Source organism: Oncorhynchus nerka, linkage group LG6 (genome assembly GCF_034236695.1).
Source record: "Oncorhynchus nerka isolate Pitt River linkage group LG6, Oner_Uvic_2.0, whole genome shotgun sequence".
NCBI lineage: Eukaryota > Metazoa > Chordata > Actinopteri > Salmoniformes > Salmonidae > Oncorhynchus > Oncorhynchus nerka.
The window spans coordinates 25738752-25760573 of NC_088401.1; the positions used below are offsets into that span (position 1 = coordinate 25738752).

The 21822-nt window shown below is 46.2% G+C and overlaps 1 protein-coding gene across 7 annotated transcripts in view; it reads right to left on the bottom strand.

Moving 5' to 3' along the window:
* The window catches only part of LOC115130244 (microtubule-associated protein 4), a 117834-nt gene that overhangs the window by 68519 nt on the left and 27493 nt on the right, over positions 1-21822 (bottom strand). For 6 of the 7 annotated variants that reach the window (XM_029661170.2, XM_029661163.2, XM_029661169.2 and 3 more), the window contains exons 2-3: positions 18082-18272; positions 15783-15839 (exon numbers count right to left, since the gene is read on the bottom strand). In XM_029661170.2, the coding sequence (XP_029517030.2) occupies positions 15783-15839; positions 18082-18268 (244 nt within the window). In that variant the 5' untranslated portion in view covers positions 18269-18272. The remainder of the gene's footprint in view (positions 1-15782; positions 15840-18081; positions 18273-21822) is intronic. The other variant, XM_029661166.2, reaches the window with a different exon arrangement.

Genomic DNA, 21822 nt, shown 5'->3' on the forward strand with positions numbered 1-21822 from the left:
GGAGATAGGGGAACAATTGATGAGGAGCGTGGTCATTGACAGGTCTTAAAGAGAAAGGTGGGACACCGCCGGAGGGAGGGGACACAGCAGCAGGTACCCATTCCACTTGCACCACTCCCACAGAGAGGCCGCAGGTCTGCAGAGCAGGTTCGTCAAAGCAGAGGGAGCACTGAGGCAATGGGCTACTGACAAGACTCCACACACACACACACACACACACACACGACAAGTGACCCCTCCGGTTCCATAATAATTATGATACATTATATTTATATGGCGCTTTTCAAGGCCCCAGAGTCTGACCCAATGACCTCATGATAGAGTCTGCCATTCCACCACACCTCCTTTTGATCGCCTTCTTAAACACCCCACAGCCCTGTCCAAGACAGACAGTCTGTTGGAGGCAGAAATGCAGAGAATAGTGTTCCCTTATCTCTGTTACAGCTCCCAGTCACACAGTGAGACAACACGGCCCATCTCCCTGGCCCACAGTACACCATGAAGGCATTGGAAAGGCTCCAGTGGGTTTAAAGTCACTGGGATGGGGAATCAGAACATTACACGTGGAGACTGCAGAAGATGAAAGAGACAGCTTCCACTAGAGAGGAAGAAGGAGGATACACTGTGTGCTTTCCCAAGCTGCAGGATTAAAAAGGCAGATCATGAATATGTAGGGGGTTTAGCCACAGTTCTTGTTCATAGGTTATTGGGATGAAAAGAGCATCAGGCTCTGGCATGCGTTCACATGCATTGCAGAGGTTTTGCTGAAAGCCTGTGTGTTAACACTTTGGCTTGCATGAATTCCCAGTAATAGTGTTTTGAGTAGTCCAAGAGGGTTTTGTTAGATTGTAGGTGATGAGCTTCCATCTTCAGTCCTCCGTAAGGAGCATAAAGATGGATAATTTAAAATACATTACCATATAGTGCCATTTCCATGTTGTATTGTAGGCTAATACATACAGTACACATCAACGTAGATGAATATGAGGAAGTGAGCTCATTCCACTTCCTCCCTCCATTACATTGCCACTTGTGGCCACCTGAACAGGTATTTATCTCTCTCGGTCTCGGCGTCTTCATCTCCCTTTCAGTCTCTCCGTCTTCCTCAGTCTCTCTGTCTCTCCCTCTCAGTATCTCTCTGTCTCTCCCTCTCAGTCTCTCTCTGTCTCTCCCTCTCAGTCTCTCTCTGTCTCTCCGTCTTCCTCAGTCTCTCTCTGTCTCTCCCTCTCAGTCTATCAGTCTTCCTCAATCTCTCTCTCAGTCTTCCTCAGTCTCTCTCAGTCTCTCCGTCTTCCTCAGTCTCTCCCTCTCTGTCTCTCCGTCTTCCTCAGTCTCTCTCTGTCTCTCCGTCTTCCTCAGTCTCCATCTTCCTCAGTCTCTCTCAGTCTCTCTCTGTCTCTCCCTCTCAGTCTCTCTCCGTCTTCCTCAGTCTCTCCCTCTCAGTCTGTTCGTCTTCCTCAGTCTCTCTCTGTCTCTCCCTTTCAGTCTCTCTGTCTTCCTCAGTCTCTCTTTGTCTCTCCCTCTCAGTCTCTCTGTCTTCATCAGTCTCTCTCAGTCTCTCTCTCAGTCTCTGTCTTCATCAGTCTCTCTCAGTCTCTCCGTCTTCCTCAGTCTCTCTCTCTCTCTCCGTCTTCCTCAGTCTCTCTCTGTCTCCCCCTCTCCGTCTTCCTCAGTCTCTCTCTGTCTCTCCCTCTCAGTCTATCCGTCTTCCTCAATCTCCCTCTCAGTCTCTCTCTGTCTCTCCGTCTTCCTCAGTCTCTCCCTCTCAGTCTGTTCGTCTTCCTCAGTCTCTCTCTCTGTCTCTCAGTCTTCCTCAGTCTCTATCTCTGTCTCTCAGTCTTCCTCAGTCTCTCTCTCTGTCTCTCAGTCTTCCTCAGTCTCTCTCTCTGTCTCTCAGTCTTCCTCAGTCTCTCAGTCTTCTTCCTCAGTCTCTCTCTGTCTCTCCCTTTCAGTCTCTCTGTCTTCCTCAGTCTCTCTTTGTCTCTCCCTCTCAGTCTCTCTGTCTTCATCAGTCTCTCTCAGTCTCTCTGTCTTCCTCAGTCTCTCTCTCTCTGCATCTGTCTCTCTGTCTTCCTCAGTCTCTCTCCGTCTTCCCCAGTCTCTCTCTGTCCCTCCCTCTCAGTCTCTCTGTCTTCCTCAGTCTCTCTCTCACACTCAGTCTCCCCGTCTTCCTCAGTCTCTGTCTCTCTCAGTCTCTGTCTGTCTGTCACTCTCAGTCCCTGTCTCTCTCTGTCTCTCTAAGGCTCTGTCTCTCCATGTCTCTGTCTCTCTAAGTCTCTGTCTCTCCAAGTCTCTGTCTGTCTTTCTAAGTCTCTGTCTGTCTTTCTAAGTCTCTGTCTGTCTTTCTCAGTCTCTGTCTGTCTTTCTCAGTCTCTGTCTGTCTTTCTCAGTCTGTCTTCGTCTCTCTCAGTCTCGGTCTCTCCCTCTCATTATCTGTCTTGCCCTCTCAGTCTCTTTCTCCCTCTCAGTCTCTGTCTTGCTCTCAGTGTCTCAGTCTCTGTCAATGTCTCTCTCGGTCTGTCTCTCTGTCGGCTCTCTCGCAATAACTGTCCCTGTCTCTCTCAGTCTCTATCTCTCTCAATCTGTCTGTCTCAGTCTCTACCTGTCTCTCTAAGTCTCTGTCTGTCTCATTCTCTGTCTGTATCTCTCTCAGTCACTGTCTGTCTCTCTCAGTCACTGTCTGTCTCTCTCAGTTGCTGTCCATCTTTCTCTCAGTCGCTGTCTTTCTCTCATTCTCTGTCTTTCCTTCTGTCTCTCTCTCAATCTCGTTATCCTTCTTAGTCTCTTTATCCCTCTCTGTCTCGGTCTCTCTCTGTCTGTCTGTCTCAATCTCTCTCAGTCTCTGTCTCTCTCAATAACTGTCTAAGTCTCTATTAATAACTGTCTTGGGCTCTCTCAGTCTTTCTCTGTCTCCTCTCAGTCTCCGTCACTCTCAATAACTGTCTCAGTCTCTCTCAGTCCATGTCTGTCTCTCTCAGTTTATCTGTCTGACTCTCAGACTCGCCCCATCGATGTCTCTCTCAGTCTGTCTAACTCAGTCTCGTTCTCTGTCTCGCTCAGCCTCTGTCTAACTCAGTCTCGTCTCTGCCTCTCTCAGTCTCTGTCTGTCTCTCTTACTCTATGCCTGTCTCTCTTACTCTATGCCTGTCTTTCTCAGTCCATGCCTGTCTCTCTGTCTCTGCCTGTCTCTGCCTGTCTCTCTCAGTCTGTCTGTCTCTCAGTCTGTCTCTCTCAGTCTCCGTCTGTCTCTCTCAGCCTCCGTCTGTCTCTCTCAGCCTCCGTCTGTCTCTCTCAGCCTCCGTCTGTCTCTCTCAGTCTCCGTCTGTCTCTCTCAGCCTCCGCCTGTCTCTCTCAGCCTCCGTCTGTCTCTCTCAGTCTGTCTCTCGCAGTCTCCGTCTGTCTCTCTCAGTCACTGTCTGTCTCTCTCTGTCTCTCTCAGTTGCTGTCTATCTTTCTCTCAGTCGCTGTCTTTCTCTCATTCTCTGTCTTTCCTTCTGTCTCTCTCTCAATCTCGTTATCCTTCTTAGTCTCTTTATCCCTCTCTGTCTCTGTCTCTCTCTGTCTGTCTGTCTCAATCTCTCTCAGTCTCTGTCTCTCTCAATAACTGTCTAAGTCTCTATTAATAACTGTCTTGGGCTCTCTCAGTCTTTCTCTGTCTCCTCTCAGTCTCCGTGTCCCTCAGTCTCTGTCACTCTCAATAACTGTCTCAGTCTCTCTCAGTCCATGTCCGTCTCTCTCAGTCTCTGTCCGTCTCTCTCAGCCTCCGTCTGTCTCTCTCAGCCTCCGTCTGTCTCTCTCTCAGCCTCCGTCTGTCTCTCTCAGCCTCCGTCTGTCTCTCTCAGTCTGTCGTCTCTCTCTCTGTCTCTCTCAGTCTGTCTAACTCAGTCCATGTCTTTGTCTCCCTCAGTCTCTCCTCAGCCTCCTCTCTTACTCTATCTGTCTCTCTCAGCCTCCTCTCTGTGTCTTTCTCAGTCCAGCCTCCGTCTGCCTCTCTCTCAGTCTGCCTGTCTCTCTCAGTCTGTCTGTCTCTCAGCCTCAGTCTGTCTCTCTCAGTCTGTCTCTCTCAGCCTGTCTGTCTCAGCCTCCGCCTGTCTCTCTCAGCCTCCTTCTGTCTCTCTCAGCCTCCGTCCTGTCTCTCTCAGCCTCCTTCTGTCTCTCTCAGTCTCCGCCTGTCTCTCTCAGCCTCCGCCTGTCTCTCTCAGCCTCCTTCTGTCTGTCTCTCTCAGCCTCCGCCTGTCTCTCTCAGCCTCCGTCTGTCTCTCTCAGCCTCCGTCTGTCTCTCTCAGCCTCCGTCTGTCTCTCTTAGCCTCCGTCTGTCTCTCTTACTCTATGCCTGTCTCTCTCAGTCTCTGCCTCTGTCTCTCTTAGCCTCTGCCTGTCTCTCTCAGCCTCTGCCTGTCTCTCTCAGCCTCTGCCTGTCTCTCTCAGCCTCTGCCTGTCTCTCTCAGCCTCTGCCTGTCTCTCTCAGTCTGTGTCTGTCTCTCTCAGTCTCTGTCTGTCACGCTCAGTCTGTCTCTCAGTCTCTGCCTCTGTCAATCTCAGTCTCTGTCAAACTCAGTCTCTCTCAGTCTGTCTCTCTTTCAGTCTCTGTCTATCTCTCTCGGTCTCTCTCAGTCTGTCTCTCTTTCAGTCTCTGTCTATCTCTCTCGGTCTTGGTCTCTCTCAGTCTCTCTCGGTCTCAGTCTCTCTCGGTCTTCTCTCGGTCTCGGGCTCTCTCTGTCTCAGTCTGTCTCTCTCCGTCTCAGTCTGTCTCTCTCCTTCTCAGTCTGTCTCTCTCAGTCTCAGTCTGTCTCTCTCCGTCTCAGTCTGTCTCTCTCAGTCTCAGTCTGTCTCTCTCCTTCTCAGTCTGTCTCTCTCCTTCTCAGTCTGTCTCTCTCCGTCTCAGTCTGTCTCTGTCTGTCTCTCTTGGTCTCTGTCACGCTCAGTCTGTCTCTCTTTCAGTCTCTGTCTATCTCTCTCGGTCTTGGTCTTTCTCGGTCTTGGTCTCTCTCGGTCTCAGTCTCTCTCGGTCTTCTCTCAGTCTCAGTCTCTCTCCGTCTCAGTCTGTCTCTCTCCTTCTCAGTCTGTCTCTCTCCTTCTCAGTCTGTCTCTCTCCTTCTCAGTCTGTCTCTCTCAGTCTGTCTGTCTCTCTCAGTCTGTCTCTCTCCGTCTCAGTCTGTCTCTCTCCGTCTCCTTCTGTCTCTCTCAGTCTCCGCCTGTCTCTCTCAGCCTCCGCCTGTCTCTCTCAGCCTCCTTCTGTCTCTCTCAGTCTCCGCCTGTCTCTCTCAGCCTCCGCCTGTCTCTCTCAGCCTCCGTCTGTCTCTCTGTCTCTCGCAGTCTCCGTCTGTCTCTCTCAGCCTCCCTCTGTCTCTCTCCTTCTCAGTCTGTCTCTCTCCGTCTCAGTCTGTCTCTGTCTGTCACGCTCAGTCTGTCTCTCTTTCAGTCTCTGTCTATCTCTGTCTGTCTCTCTTTCAGTCTCTGTCTATCTCTCCTGGTTTTGGTCTCTCTCAGTCTTTCTTGGTCTCTCTCAGTCTTTCTCGGCCTCTGTCTCTCTCGGCCTCTGTCTCTCTCGGCCTCTGTCTCTCTCGGCCTCTGTCTCTCTCGGCCTCTGTCTCTCTCAGTCTCTGTCGGTCTTTCTCCATCCCTGTCGGTCTCTCTCCATCTCTGTCGGTCTCTGTCAAACTCAGTCTCTCTCAGATTGTCTCTCTTTCAGTCTCTGTCTATCTCTCTCGGTCTTGGTCTCTCTCGGTCTTGGTCTCTCTCAGTCTTTCTCGGTCTCTCTCGGTCTTGGTCTCTCTCGGTCTCAGTCTCTCTCGGTCTCAGTCTCTCTCTGTCTCTCTCTGTCTCTGTCTGTCTTTCTCCATCCCTGTCGGTCTCTCTCCATCTCTGTCAAACTCAGTCTCTCTCTTTCAGTCTCTGTCTATCTCTCTCGGTCTTGGTCTCTCTCGGTCTCTCTCTAGTCTCTCTAGGTCTATGTCTCTCTAGGTCTCAGTCTCTCTCGAGTCTCTCTCGGTCTCAGTCTCTCTCGTCTCAGTCTCTCTCGGTCTCAGTCTCTCTCGGTCTCAGTCTCTCTCGGTCTCAGTCTCTCTCGGTCTCAGTCTCTCTCGGTCTCTGTCTCTCTCGGTCTCTGTCTCTCTCGGTCTCTGTCTCTCTCGGTCTCTGTCTCTCTCGGTCTCTGTCTCTCTCGGTCTCTGTCCCTCTCGGTCTCTGTCCCTCTCGGTCTCTGTCTCTCTCGGTCTCAGTCTTTCTGTCAAGCTCTCTTCCTACCTTTCTCCTGGTGGCAGCTCTGTAACTTTGCATTTGAATGAAAGTAAGTATGTATAATGTATAGGTCAAAGTTATCTTTGCCCTCTCTCTTTCTGTCTCGCTCCATGGCAGGGGCAGTCTCCCTCTCACTCTTCCCAGGGATGTGGGTGACACAGCTGGCAGGACCAGGGCTCTGAGGACTCGGAGGCAGGCTCCTGTAGGTCTGTGGAGGGACGGTCCTGTCCTTCCCGCTCTCCTCTGTTCTGCCTCCCCGTGAAGGACATCTGATGTGGGGCCATCCAGCCACTGCTGCTACAGCCCCCAGCCGTAAGTAGGCCAACCTGACCCATATAGCTGCAGCTCGAGCTGGAGATCTCCCCCCGGACTGGAGAGACAGAGAGAAGCCTGCCAAGAGGCCACACAGCAGCAGTGCTACCCAGGCCCCCTGTTCCACTCGGAAGAGAACTGGAGAGCACATACACACGAACATCAACACACAGATGCACAGACACACACAGTGCTAACTGCAGTCTAATGGCACAGAGGGGAGAGGAAATAGACAGGATGATCTGAGTAAAGTTAAATGAACGAAGAAGGACAGAGCTCTCCTAAGAGTAAAGGCTGTGTTAGACAAGGACATCAAAACAGTAGGAAAAAACAAGTGTCTTTTTGTGGTCGTATCCGTCTGTCTCCCGTCCCTCTTGTATTGTTAAAGTAGCTTGATTAACGACTCAGGCAAGGGTGTCCTCATTAATTAGTCTAACAAACATTATTCTTCAGAAACATGACTAAACCAAGCAGAGTACTTCATTGAAGGTAAAACTATTCCCTATCTCAATAAGCTAACGCTATTAACCAAGGTTCTGTTTGTGAACGAGGCAAATGGAGTTAGGATTTTTAGGTCATATCACCCAGCCCTATCTCAACTTATGGGTGATTCATGATATATGTCTTAATTGTTTTAAAAAAATTTTCTAAATACGCCTTGTTGTACAATTAAAGGTCAAATATACTACATTTCAAACAGTCAGCAATAATCTAATGAATTCAGTGCTTGTGAAATTATACCTGCCTTCCACAACCATAAGACCCACTAATAATGAAACGAGCTCATCCTGCTTTTTCCCCCCAGTAATTACTGATCTGGCTTTGAAGTCTATCAAAATGCCATTTTTGTTCCAAATTGAAACAGAACCATGCATAATGCACATTCACTAAACTGGCCAACTTCTTTTAGCAGGCATTGGAGAACATGAACACCGGTCTCATAAACAATCTCTCAAGCACAAGCCCACATGCTAGTGAGTAGCCAGCTAATCTTTATATTTCAAATTTAGCCAACTTGGATCTATTTGCTAGCTAACAGGGTAGAACAGTATAATTGTTATGAACACACCCTTCTGTTCGTCTCCAACTGTTGGAACACATTCTAGCCTGTCCACTTTGTTCAGATGTTGAAATCAAGTGGTCTACCTTATTTCTCAGAATAAGATTGAGTTGCCAACTCCTTTATATAAATGTTTTTATGCTCATTGCACATTTATAAAACACAGACTCGATAGCTAGTATTACAGTCTGAGGCCCAAAATGCATGAAACACAAACTGAGCTTTGGTTTTCCAGAATGAAATGTTCATTGATACCTCTGTTTTGATAGGGGGCTGCTCGTCACGCAGTTTGAGGAGTTGAGACATAAAAAGGGAATAGGTAGAAAGGTTAACTTCTCCTCTTTTACAGAAATGACTCTGTTGGACCAAACCTCAAACGTAAATAGCGAGTTGAAACTGCTTGTTGTCAGAGAGGAAGAAGTGATTCATATTTGTTGCTGTGAGTGGCAGGGGCTTGGTGTGTGTGTGTGTGTGTGTGTGTGTGTGAGTGTGTGTGTGTATGTGTGTGTAAAATGGGAAGGCGCAGAGCCGCAGCAGAAGGAGCGAAGGAGTGTGTTCAAACAGTTGGAGATGAACAGAAGGGTGTGTTTATAACGATTCAACTGTTAGCTGGCAAATAGAGCCAAGTTGGCTAGACTTTAAATGGAACGATTGTCTGGCTTAACACTAGCATGTGGGCTTGTGCTTGAGAGATCGTTTATGAGACCTGGGTTCATTTTCTACAATGCCTGCTAAAAGAAGTTGGTCAGACGAGACAACATTAAAACAACATTAAAACAACATTAAAACAAGCGGACATAAACAGTCATAAAACAAAGAAAAAAAAACGTCATTCTGGCGATTCAGGCAAATGGAATGTTGTCAAATGAATTCCATTTAAATCGCCCATCCTTAAAATGGATGGTTCAGACGTGTGTCTGTTAATATGAATAATATATTATACTGTATATTAAGACAGGCTATTTCAAAAAAAAAAAGCCCTGTTAAAGTGTACCAGTTTCGGCCACCAGCAGGCTTCTGAAACAGAGGGTCATGTCTAATGTAAGTTGTAACATGGCCAAAACACACAGCATCGAAAGGTTACTATGGTAAGAATGGTCTTTCAACGCCTTCAGGAAAAAGAGAGTTCGGCGGACTGAATGAACATTTCACCATATCATTTGAACGGGAAATAAAAAAGACAGGATCGACAAACATCGAAAAGCACAAAGCAACATTCACAGAATCAACAAGGGGTTAATTGGAGGTTAACCGGTGAAGAAAGAGGAATGCAAAGCCAGGTTGTGGAAGAGTTTATTAGCACAATGTGCAGACAGATGGACAGACTACGACGGGCGGACAGTCTAGAAAAAGAGCGCTGTACACAGATGCGCTATCCAGTAGAGGGGGAGGCTTGATATCAACCACACGAAGAGTCGTCAAAATCAAGGGGACGACTTTCTCAGAACAGCAAAGCCATCGGGGAAAATAGTTTGGTAAACCTCGCAAATATGTTTAAGTCATCCTTAACTTTTACTTGACTTACTTTAAACTAAACTGAAACAAAAGACAGATGAATGAGAAAGCGTGTAAACTTCCACGTCCAGTGGCATGTGTTAAAAAGTAGTGTGTTAGAGAGAAATGTGACTTTCCGAAACAGCCCAGACTTTTAGGACAGAGACAACCTGACATCGGAGATAGAAGCAGCGTGAGTTTGGTGTTAGGAGAGCAGGCTGGCAGAGCTGTCCCAGTAAGAGACAAGGTGCTGACGGGAGGAGAGCGGCTGGCAGTGGTACTGTGGGTCAAATCAAATCAAAGTTTGTGTGTGCGTGTGTGTGTGTGTGTGTGTGTGTGGAGATGAACTTGTCAACTGAAGCATAATAAAACATCACCAAGAAAGTGAGTGACACAAGGAAGAGAGAGAGAGAAAGAGAGGGAGAGTGAGATAATTGAAAGAGAGAGAGAGGGAGAGCGAGATAATTGAAAGAGAGAGAGAGAGAAAATTGAAAGAGAGAGAGCGAGAAAATTGAAAGAGAGAGAGAGGAGAGAGCGAGAGAATTGAAAGAGAGAGAGAGAGAGATAATTGAAAGAGAGAGAGAGGGAGAGCGAGAGAATTGAAAGAGAGAGAGAGATAATTGAAAGAGAGAGGGAGAGCGAGAGAATTGAAAGAGAGAGAGAGGGAGAGCGAGAGAATTGAAAGAGAGAGAGGGAGCGAGAGAGAATTGAAAGAGAGAGAGGAGAGCGAGATAATTGAAAGAGAGAGAGAGCGAGATTGAAAGAGAGAGAGAGAGAGCGAGAGAATTGAAAGAGAGAGAGAGAGAGCAGAGAATTGAAAGAGAGAGAGAGGGAGAGCGAGAGAATTGAAAGAGAGAGAGAGGGAGAGCGAGAGAATTGAAAGAGAGAGAGGGAGAGCGAGATAATTGAAAGAGAGAGAGAGCGAGAGCGAGAGAATTGAAAGAGAGAGAGAGAGAGCGAGAGAATTGAAAGAGAGAGAGAGAGAGCGAGAGAATTGAAAGAGAGAGAGAGAGAGCGAGAGAATTGAAAGAGAGAGGGAGGGAGAGCGAGATAATTGAACGAGAGAGAGGGAGAGCGGGAGAATTGAAAGAGAGAGAGGGAGAGCGAGATAATTGAAAGAGAGAGAGAGCGAGAGAATTGAAAGAGAGATTGCTACATTGTAAATTGGGTAGAGAAACTTTGTGGAAGGGTGAGTATGTAAACTACACGTATGAATAAATAAGGAGTGTGGGTGAGTATGTAAACTACACGTATGAATAAATAAGGAGTGTGGGTGAGTATGTAAACTACACGTATGAATAAATAAGGAGTGTGGGTGAGTATGTAAACTACACTTATGAATAAATAAGAAGTGTGGGTGAGTATGTAAACTACACTTATGAATAAATAAGAAGTGTGGGTGAGTATGTAAACTACACGTATGAATAAATAAGGAGTGTGGGTGAGTATGTAAACTACACTTATGAATAAATAAGGAGTGTGGGTGAGTATGTAAACTACACGTATGAATAAATAAGGAGTGTGGGTGAGTATGTAAACTACACGTATGAATAAATAAGGAGTGTGGGTGAGTATGTAAACTACACGTATGAATAAATAAGGAGTGTGGGTGAGTATGTAAACTACACTTATGAATAAATAAGAAGTGTGGGTGAGTATGTAAACTACACGTATGAATAAATAAGGAGTGTGGGTGAGTATGTAAACTACACGTATGAATAAATAAGGAGTGTGGGTGAGTATGTAAACTACACGTATAAATAAATAAGGAGTGTGGGTGAGTATGTAAACTACACGTATGAATAAATAAGGAGTGTGGGTGAGTATGTAAACTACACGTATGAATAAATAAGAAGTGTGGGTGAGTTGAAGAGTAATCCTGGCAATATATTACAGTTACTAGTAGTATGCATCACTGGCCATATGGGATATGAGAAGAGGACAGGGTGACAGACAGGAGTGTTTGTGAAGGTACTCCGTCATCATGACCAGCCATATTAACAGTACTCTCACCTATAACACTCATCTTGGGCCCTAGAAAATGTACGATGCGGAGGACGCGGACGGAATCACGGAATCCGGCCGTTAAAGCGGAATTCAACAATATTCTAGAATGTCTTGGACTTAATAGGGGATCGACTAAATGTACTGAAAATGTATTCATTTGTTCAAGTTCATCATGACACGAACAGAATGCATCAGTGATTCGTATATTTCCTGCAACTTTCTGCGGAGGCAACGAGAACTCCTCGTCTGTGGATGAGCGGTGCGTGTGGCCTTTAGCGATGATGCTAATGAAAACCTTCTGGTACATGGAAAGACTCCCAACACCCTTCTCGTTGAAATGTTAACTACAAAGTAGACTGTGCTTGCCTGGCAGAATGAGATCATGATTATTCGCATCATTCAAGTGTTTTTTGTTTTGTTTTGACTGATAAACAACAGCCTGTTGCTAGTTGCACACTAGAATTAAAAGGGTAATTACACCCAAAAATCGAGATTTCTAAATTTGCCCAGACCTCAAAAGTGGTCTCCTGATGTGGTTTAAACATTCTTGTTAAAACATGGACTTAAAACATCCAATTCAGTTGTTTTTCTATTTAAAAAAGTGTGATTTTGAAATCAAAAACCTGAAAGAAAGAAAAACGGAAACCTGGAAAAACAAAACGGAGAAAAATCAGACAACCAACAAAAAATGTATAGGACCCTACTCATACTCTGGTTGGAGTTTAGAGTTCTTCAAAGCATCTGTGTGTGTGTGTGTTCATTGTGTGTATGAGTCTGTACCTGCATAGCTACTGTGTGCTTGTGTGCTTGATAATCTGTGTAGGTGAAGGCTTATTTCTGCTCATTTAGTCCTCTAGGCTCAGAGTAGGAGAGAGAGTGGACTTGCTGGCGGCAGTGGAGCACCCTAACCCCCATATTGGTGATTGAAGGCTGGCGAGAGTCAGGAGAGGCTCCACAACGTTTCCTACAGAGGTCTCCAGGCTGATGGGCATTGCGGTGGTGGTGGTGTGGTTGTTATAGGGGGGTACTGAGGTGGGAGAGGAGAGGTGCAGAGAAGCAGAAGCACTGGTGACACTCAGGCGGTGGCTTGTTCTAGTCCTCTGAAGCTTGGGTTGGGGAAGGACAAGAGAGAGGAGAGTTGAGGGAAGAGAGGAAGAAAAAGAGGATGAGAGAAGAGAGAGACACTCAGACAGAGAGATGAATGGTAGATAGGAGGTAGATAGGAGGGAGAGATGATCCAAGAGAAAGGGAAGGAGAGTATGAATAGGAGTGGGGGGACATGGTGGGTGAGAGGGGCGATAGGGAAGAGAGGAAGAAAAAGAGGATGAGAGAAGAGAGAGACACTCAGACAGAGATGAATGGTAGAGTGAGATGGAGAGATAAGAGTATGAATAGGAGTGGGGTGACATGGTGGGTGAGAGGGGCGATAGGGAAGAGAACAACAGTGCTGGTTAGTAAAGTGATCACAACAGAACCAGTTCTGCCAACTACAACACCTGCCTACTCCAAGCATTTGCCCATGCAGTGGCATACCTACATGCATTGCAGCCAGTGGCATACCTACATGCAACACAGCCAGTGGCATACCTACATGCATTGCAGCCAGTGGCATACCTACATGCAACACAGCCAGTGGCATACCTACATGCATTGCAGCCAGTGGCATACCTACATGCATTGCAGCCAGTGGCATACCTACATGCATTGCAGCCAGTGGCATACCTACATGCAACGCAGCCAGTGGCATACCTACATGCAACACAGCCAGTGGCATACCTACATGCATTGTAGCCAGTGGAATCATGCAGTACAAACACAAACACACACACTCATTCTCATGGCTCCCAAACGTTGCTTACCGTCTCTGCATTTACCTTACGTCTCAATTCTCTGACCTAGTTACTACTTATACCTCCTGCCTCTACTTTACTCTACTCTACACTACTCTACTCTACTCTACACTACTCTACTCTACACTACTCTACACTACTCTACACTACACTACACTACTCTACACTACACTACACTACTCTACACTACTCTACTCTACTGTACAAAAGGTTAGTTTTTATAATGATAAATGGAATCAATGTACCCAGAAAAGACCAGATGCTATGTGCAAGTAGTCTAGCACAATTGCATCACCAGTAGGTGGCTATTATATATATAAAAAACACATCTTAATCTCCTACTATCAATGGGTAGACGTTATTTCATTTAGACATATCTTAGTCTCCTACTATCAATGGGTAGACGTTATTTCATTTAGACATATCTTAGTCTCCTACTATCAATGGGTAGACGTTATTTCATTTAGACATATCTTAGTCTCCTACTATCAATGGGTAGACGTTATTTCATTTAGACATATCTTCTATTTACGCAACGTCGCTATGATATAGCTGATGACATCCTCTTGTGTCCTACAGTGGATTTGAGGCAAATCAAGAGTCAGACAGGATTAAGTGAATACAGGCTCCAAGTCTGGACTGGAGCCTGGTCTGGAAGTCCAGAATACATCCTCCCTGAGAACACCCCTGTCCCACAGCATATCCCTGCCATACACACATACTGCCCCCACACACTCAGACACCGTTTGTAACCGCAGTGACTGAGGGTGACCGAGGCATGCAAACAGATCGGGGGACAGAGACAGACAGAGGTCATGCCAACCCAGACGACCGCCCGCAGTCCTGCTCCCCAGTAACACCCTCCCATCGACCCGCGGTCAGATGGGCAAGGCAGGCGGGCACTATGACATGCTGGGCACAGCCACACTGCCAACGGGCACAGGCTCTCTAGTCTTATTCAACTCAACCTGGGCTGAAGGGAGAGAGAGTCGGACTGTACTTGTGTGGTAAGTATGTGTTGGTGTAACAGAGCATGTGTGCATCACACTAACTATTTCCTCCGTGCAATTTCAACCTCATCAAGGTCATGCACAGTATTTCAAGAAAGGGTCATGTGGTGGATTGGAATTGTCAGAATGGCAAAGGAATTAGACTGAGCAAATGGAAGCAAAGAAAGAAAAGGAGTGTACAAAGCACACACACGCGCACACACAGACACAGACACACACACACGCGCACACACAGACACACACACACACACACACAGACACACACAGACACACACACACACGCGCACACACAGCCACAGACACAGACACACACACACGCGCACACACAGACACACACACACAGACACACACACACGCGCGCACACACACACACACACACACACACAAAGTGGAATTCCCCTTGCTGAATTGTATTGAAATATATGCAGACGTCCTACGGCACACGTTGGTCTGTTAGTGGGCCGTTCAATAGGAGATGGCATAAAGGCAGAGCAGAGTTCATTTCATCCCTCCAGTGCTGCAGTTAGTTAATTACCTCAGAGGCGACAGGCAATAATGAAGTTTCCGTCAGATAGGCAGAACACTCTGATAAAGACTGAACAGCTAGTCACAGAACACCTCCCTTTAGATGGAAGGACGAGAGTAGACAGCACTTCAGCGCTTGAGAAACTGAAGTGATCCACGGCAGCACTTGAGTGTTCACAGAACATGAGTGTTCACAGAAACACCTTCTTTCTTGTCCCTTCAAGGTTCTTATGCACAATTCAGGAGATTCTGTAACTTCTATAGAGTTCCTGTGAACAGTAGTAATGGCTATTCAGCCTCTCGGATACAGGTGAGAGAGAAGAGCAAGGTAAAGATGAACCTCGCTATAAATAGGAAATGAAAGACAGAATAACGGCCTTGTACCTTTACAGTGTGTGACACGATGCCGTTGAACCTCAAAAAGGTCCAACCAATATATAACTAACCTTACACATCCTGGACTACCAATATATAACTAACCTTACACATCCTGTACAAACAATATATAACTAACCTTAACACATCCTGGACTACCAATATATAACTAACCTTACACATCCTGAACTACCAATATATAACTACCAATATATAACCAACCTTACACATCCTGGACTACCAATATATAACTAACCTTACACATCCTGGACTACCAATATATAACTACCAATATATAACTAACCTTACACATCCCGGACTACCAATATATAACTAACCTTACACATCCTGTACTACAAATATATAACTAACCTTACACATCCTGAACTACCAATATATAACTACCAATATATAACCAACCTTACACATCCTGGACTACCAATATATAACTAACCTTACACATCCTGGACTACCAATATATAACTACCAATATATAACTAACCTTACACATCCCGGACTACCAATATATAACTAACCTTACACATCCTGGACTACCATTATATAACTAACCTTACACATCCTGGACTACCAATATATAACTAACCTTACACATCCTGGACTACCAATATATAACTAACCTTACACATCCTCAACTACCACTATATAACTAACCTTACACATCCTGCCCTGAAATTCCTTGGTTGACTATACAAGTAAGAATGGAGCCAACCCAACCACACAGTCAAAACACTCAAAAAGAGAAATAACTCAAGCAAATGACGAGGACACAGGAAGTGGGAAGTAAAGGACCAGAAAGAGGCGTGACGAACGAAGGTGCATGAGAATGATCAGGTGGTACGTTCAGAGTGGCCGGGGACATAGTGGAAAATTCTGGGAATCAACTCTTACCAGGTTTTTGTGCCCCTTGGGCGTCCTGCTCGCCATTCTCCAACACAGAGTCGGCATCTGCACACACACACACACACACACACACACACACACACACACACACACACACCACCAACAACAAGGCGTGTTGGTGCGTCAGCTGGAACCAACACTTAATTTCTGCCTAAGGTACTTCTGAAGTTGACCATCATGGAAAACTGCCCACACACAGTCTGCAACTCTGGACAGACTGTCTGGACAAGAGAAGTGGCCTACAGCTGAGTCACAGTCTGCTGGACCCACACACAAACACTCCACTAAAATCAGGCCGCAGCCGCTGGAGTGACACACCGTCAGACCCAAAATGGCAGGCCTTGTCCAGCGCTGTCTGGCTTCATCAGTCTCTTATCTGGAGCTGCTTACATAAGGCCATGTAACGTCACACACACGCTTCTTCTCACTTTTAGGATTATAGTTTGCCTACACCGTTGGGCCTAGTTACGTGCCTAATTATGGCAGCCCTTCCCAGAAACCACGGAGGTCTGAATTAAAGTGAGATTAGACGTTGGCAGCTATCCGCACATTCAATACCATGGATTAAAGGTGGTATCGGTTGGGTGTAGATGGTGAAGCCCATACGCTAAGGACTAATCCCGGGGTTCATTTCATTAGAACATGCATGATCTGCTCATACAGCATGTGAAACTCTAAGACGCCTGGCTGCACGCGCTCCAGTACGGCCACCTATTGTTCGTTTAACCGTAATTCATCCGGGTTAGTCTCATTGAGATCAAATAGGTTTTTCAAGGGATACCTGATCCAACCAAGACAACAGCAGCGGGGAAAATGTTTCAGACAAATATCAGACATAACAATTTACAGACTTGGACACACCATAATCAAATTATAGACAGACACACACGTACAGTACAATTACAGAAACATACATGGGTAATAGATATACACCCATGTTAGTGTGTGGCGTGGGGGTAATGTGAAAGAAGATTTGTAGAGCTCTCTTTCTTTCTTTCTTTCTTTCTTTCTTTCTCTCGCTCATTTCTCCCAGGAAGGAAGAATAGATGGAAGGAAGTAATTGATGGAGATGGGAACAATAAAAGCCAAGCACATTACCCTGAGAGAAGAGTGAGTCTTCCACATCACCCTGCATTACAATGAGAGAAAAGTGAGTCTTCCACATCACCCTGCATTACCCTGAGAGAAGAGTGTGAGTCTTTCACGTCACCCTGCACTACCGAGTCTTACACGTCACCCTGCATTACCCTGAGAGAAGAGTGAGTCCTTCACATCACCCTGCATTACCCAGAGAGAAGAGTGAGTCTTACACATCACCCTGCACTGCCCTGAGTCTTACACATCACCCTGCATTACCCTGAGAGAAGAGTGAGTCTTACATCACCCTGCATTACCCAGCGAGAAGAGTGAGTCTTACACGTCACCCTGCATTACTCTGCGAGAAGAGTGAGTCTTACACATCACCCTGCACAGCCCTGAGTCTTACACATCACCCTGCATTACCCTGAGAGAAGAGCGAGTCCTTCACATCACCCTGCATTACCCAGAGAGAAGAGTGAGTCTTACACATCACCCTGCACTGCCCTGAGTCTTACACATCACCCTGCATTACCCTGAGAGAAGAGTGAGTCTTTCACATCACCCTGCATTACCAAGAGAGAAGAGTGAGTCTTATACATCACCCTGCACTGCCCTGAGTCTTACACATCACCCTGCATTACCCAGCGAGAAGAGTGAGTCTTACACGTCACCCTGCATTACTCTGCGAGAAGAGTGAGTCTTACACATCACCCTGCATTACCCTGAGAGAAGAGTGAGTCTTTCACATCACCCTGCATTACCCAGAGAGAAGAGTGAGTCTTACACATCACCCTGCACTGCCCTGAGTCTTACACATCACCCTGCATTACCCAGAGAAGAGTGAGTCTTACACATCACCCTGCATTACCCAGAGAGAAGAGTGAGTCTTACACATCACCCTGCACTGCCCTGAGTCTTACACATCACCCTGCATTACCCAGAGAAGAGTGAGTCTTACATGTGTACAGTGATAATGTACAGTGATAAGCCCAGCAGTGCATCAGTCTGAGGTTATCCACTGTAGGTTAATAAGTCTACATATGGCAGGTGTTCATTCATATTCCCATTGTCATCGATCAATCGATCAACCAACCCCTTTTACTCACCTTCACTTATGACCTATGATTGTGTTAGTGACTGAGCTCAATGACCTCCCTCCTTCCCGTTCCCCTCATCCCCCAAACCCCGTCCCCTCCAGTCAGCTCACCTGCCCTGTTCCCGTCATTGTCCAGCAGGGGGATGTAGTCCGTCTTGCCCACAGTCTCGCCCACCTGGTCGTCAAAGGCCTCGGCCTCCAGCTGGGCCACAAAGTCCCTCTCCACCAGGTCCTCCGGGCCAGCCTGGGGCACACTGTCCATCAGAGCATCGCTCAGGCTCAGGTCCAGCTCTGCCATGGTTCTGAGGGGGGAGACAGAGACAAGCAGTGGTGTAAGGTTAGAATTCAAATGGGATCCAGGGAGGACAGTTTAGGATGGATGAAACATTTGACAAATGCCAAAGTATATACCGCAGGAGAAACATGCACACACACATATAATATACACACACACAGATTACACATACAGTTTGAGGTAATAAAATAGTTACAATAGTTATAATTTCTTACATCAGTGTGTTACATTTTAACTGTACCAACAAGTCAGGTTTGATACTTAGAAGATGCATCATTCATGAATTCTCCCAACCAGAATCAGACAGAGCCAGCAAGCAGGCCTCCTGAGGTTCCAGCTGTCTCTCTATCTAACCTGCCTGTAATGTAATGTCCTTCTGGGCCACAAGGCCTCTCTGCTAGGCCCACACAAACCCAATAATCTGGGACATCCACGGATGTTCCCAATAAGAGAACAGCACACTCTAGGCTGCTGTAGCACTAGGGCAAGTATACATACATACAGACAGAGAGAGACAGAGAGAGAGAGAGAGAGAGAGAGAGACACTGCTGATCAGGTTTGAGAGAAAGACCCAGCTCTAGGGTCATCTGACCACGGAAGCTGCGAGAATCTGCAGAGTCATACGGTGTCATCTTTCACCAACGTCAAAGGGAGGGGTAATGACAGGTTATAATCCTGATCAGTGCCCCGGTCCCCTATCCCTCTCTCGCTCTCTCTCTCTCGCGCTCTCTTTCTCCATTTTCATTTCCCCACAGGCTAAGCCTTACCATTCCCTCAGTCATTCCTCCTCTCCGATCCCCTCCCTCGCTCTCCTATAATCTCTCCTCCATTCTTCCCTTTTTACTCCAACCCCTCCTCCCTCTGCCTTCCTCAATCAGGGAGATTAGAATAGCATGTGCCAATGGTGTATCAGAAAGAGGGATTAGGGTTAGAGCAGAGCAGCACACGCTCCAGCAAAACCTCCCTCCCAGCCATAACACACATCCTGGGCAGTGAGGGCATCTAACCTGGCCTGCACCACTCTCCATCTCTCTTCATCCTTCTCTTTTAAATCCTTCTCTGCTCTCTGCATCTTTCCTTCTCGGCACACTTTCAAATTGTGGACGTACATAAAAAAAGAGTGACCAGCCAGTGCACTTGTACAGTGTGAAATGACAGAGCTCATTGTAGAGGTACTATCTGTATGGTGGGGCCCTCTCACTCTCTCTGTCTCTCTCTCTTTTCACAGAGCTGTCTGTGTGTATATACAGCATAACACATCAGGGGCTCCATCTACTGGACAGTCTGGGTGGTGACAATGCCTATAGGCTTCCGAAATGCTTCGTTTCGGCTGGTGCCTCCCTTAAAAGCGGCAGTAGTACTGTTTGTCCATCCTGAGATGCCGTAGCCAGTATACACTTCCTCAAAATAGTCCAAATTAATTAATTAATCTTAGGCGTGCAATTTTAAATCTAACTAAATTGTTTGGGGCAGTATTTCTCAAGTTAAATAATGTGCATGAAAACGAGTCATCTATCGTTGAATGACAACAAACATTTCATTGATGAGTCCTTATTGTTGACTAATGACCGAAGAAGGGGCTTAGACCTTGGCTCCAAACTTCAGCTTGCCTCCCGAGGAAAACATTTGTGCACGAACAGCCAAAAAACCCTTGCCGAAAAACTGCTCAAAATTCCATCCTAATATATGCAAACTGTTTCGGATGGGAAGCGTGCAGACACTTTAACACATTATAGGTACAACCTTTTCAGTGACATTTCATTTGATAGCCCAGTCAATGGTATAACGTCGAGTCAATGGCAGATTGCTATAGTATAGAGGCGCAGAACTGGTTTTAAAGTGTGACTTTACAGTGTCTGGTTTTACATATGGGCAATTCCACGGTAACGGAATTACGCTTAGACTCAGATTTTTCACTGTAAAATGTATTCCAAACAAAAGCCATTGATTTCAAAGTTTAACAAACCATACAACTCTATGCACAGGGGCTACTTTTAACAGTGCAGACGCAAAGTTTGGTAACAGCATGATGGCATCAACAGCACAAACCGTCATTCTGTGACCAAACTTTGAGTTCTTTAAGTAAATGTGTTTTTGTCAAATTCTCTGTGTAAATTGTTAAAAGTAGTCCTTGTGGGGGCCTCCTGAGCGGCGCAGCGGTCTAAGGCATTGCATTGTTGCAGCATCACTACAGCCTGGGGTTCGATTCGGGCCGTGACCGGGAGTCTCATAGGGCCGTGCACAATTGACCCAGCGTCGTCCGGAATTAGGGGAGGGTTTGGCTGCAAGGGCTTTACTTGGCTCATCGTGCTCTAGCAACTCCTTGCGGCGGGCCGGGCGCCTGCAGGCTGACATAAGTCATCAGTTGAACGGTGTTTCCTCTGACACATTGGTGCAGCCGGCTTCCGTGTTAAGCGAGCGGGTGTTGAGAAGCGTGTTTTGGCGGGTCGTGTTTCGGAGGACACATGACTCGACCTTCGCCTATCCGGAGCCTGTTGGGGAGTGTTAGTGTAATAAAGTTACTGTGGAATTGCCCATATGTGTTGTACTGTAAACTATATTTCCCTATGGGGTTATGAAGACCGACTGAAACCTGAACATTCATAATACAGTGTAAGACTCAAACCGTCTACATGGGGGTTTCCTGTAAGCAGCAGTAGTATACAGGCAATTCCACGGCAACAGAGTGATGCCGAGACTCACTTTAAAATGTGAGCCAAACAAAAACCAATGATTGTATAGTAAAAAAAACAACATATGCACAAGGACGACTTTGACCAATTTCCACTGAACATTTTACCTGAACAACAGTGCAGATGCAAAGTTAGATATTTTTTTATTTCACCTGGCAAGTCAGGTAAGAACAAATTCTTATTTACAATAAATGTTGTTGAAACTGAATTGGCTAAATTGCTAGAGCTCCAAGAAAACAATCCAAAGGTTGCTGCTGCATTTTTGGCTCAGATTCTACCATTAACCTCTTGAATACAATTTGGTGTGGCCACTCGGAAACCATATTGTTTCAACAAAGGAAGGAAACCAAAGGAAAGCCAGGATTTCTATTGTGCGGTCTGACCAACAAATGGCCCACGGGACGTCTAGTACTGATGGGGCAGTGTGTGTGTGTGTGTCCGCTGGATGACATAAGGCCATAGAGAAGGTTCATCCTCTCTATTCTGCTGCAACAGATCAATATTGTAGCCGACAGCACACGTAGGTGAATCAAAGGTCTTTTTAATTGCATATTTAAATTGTCGCTGCATGTCTAATAAATCACTGTGTGTGTTTATTTCATGAAAATAACTAAAAATATATTTTTGGTATCATTTATTTTCCTGAGCCTCCTTTTGCCATTGAAATGCTCAGTCTGATCATGTGGGTGTGTTGATATAAATGTAAATATATTTACATACACAGCCCTGATTGGCGGATAAGATCGTATAGACTCCCACATGTTAAACTCCGGACCTTAAAGCAAGTGCCACTCCTTTAAAAAAAAAAAATTCCCTCTAATCAGGGACTGATTTAGACCTGGGACGCCAGGTGGGTGCAATGAA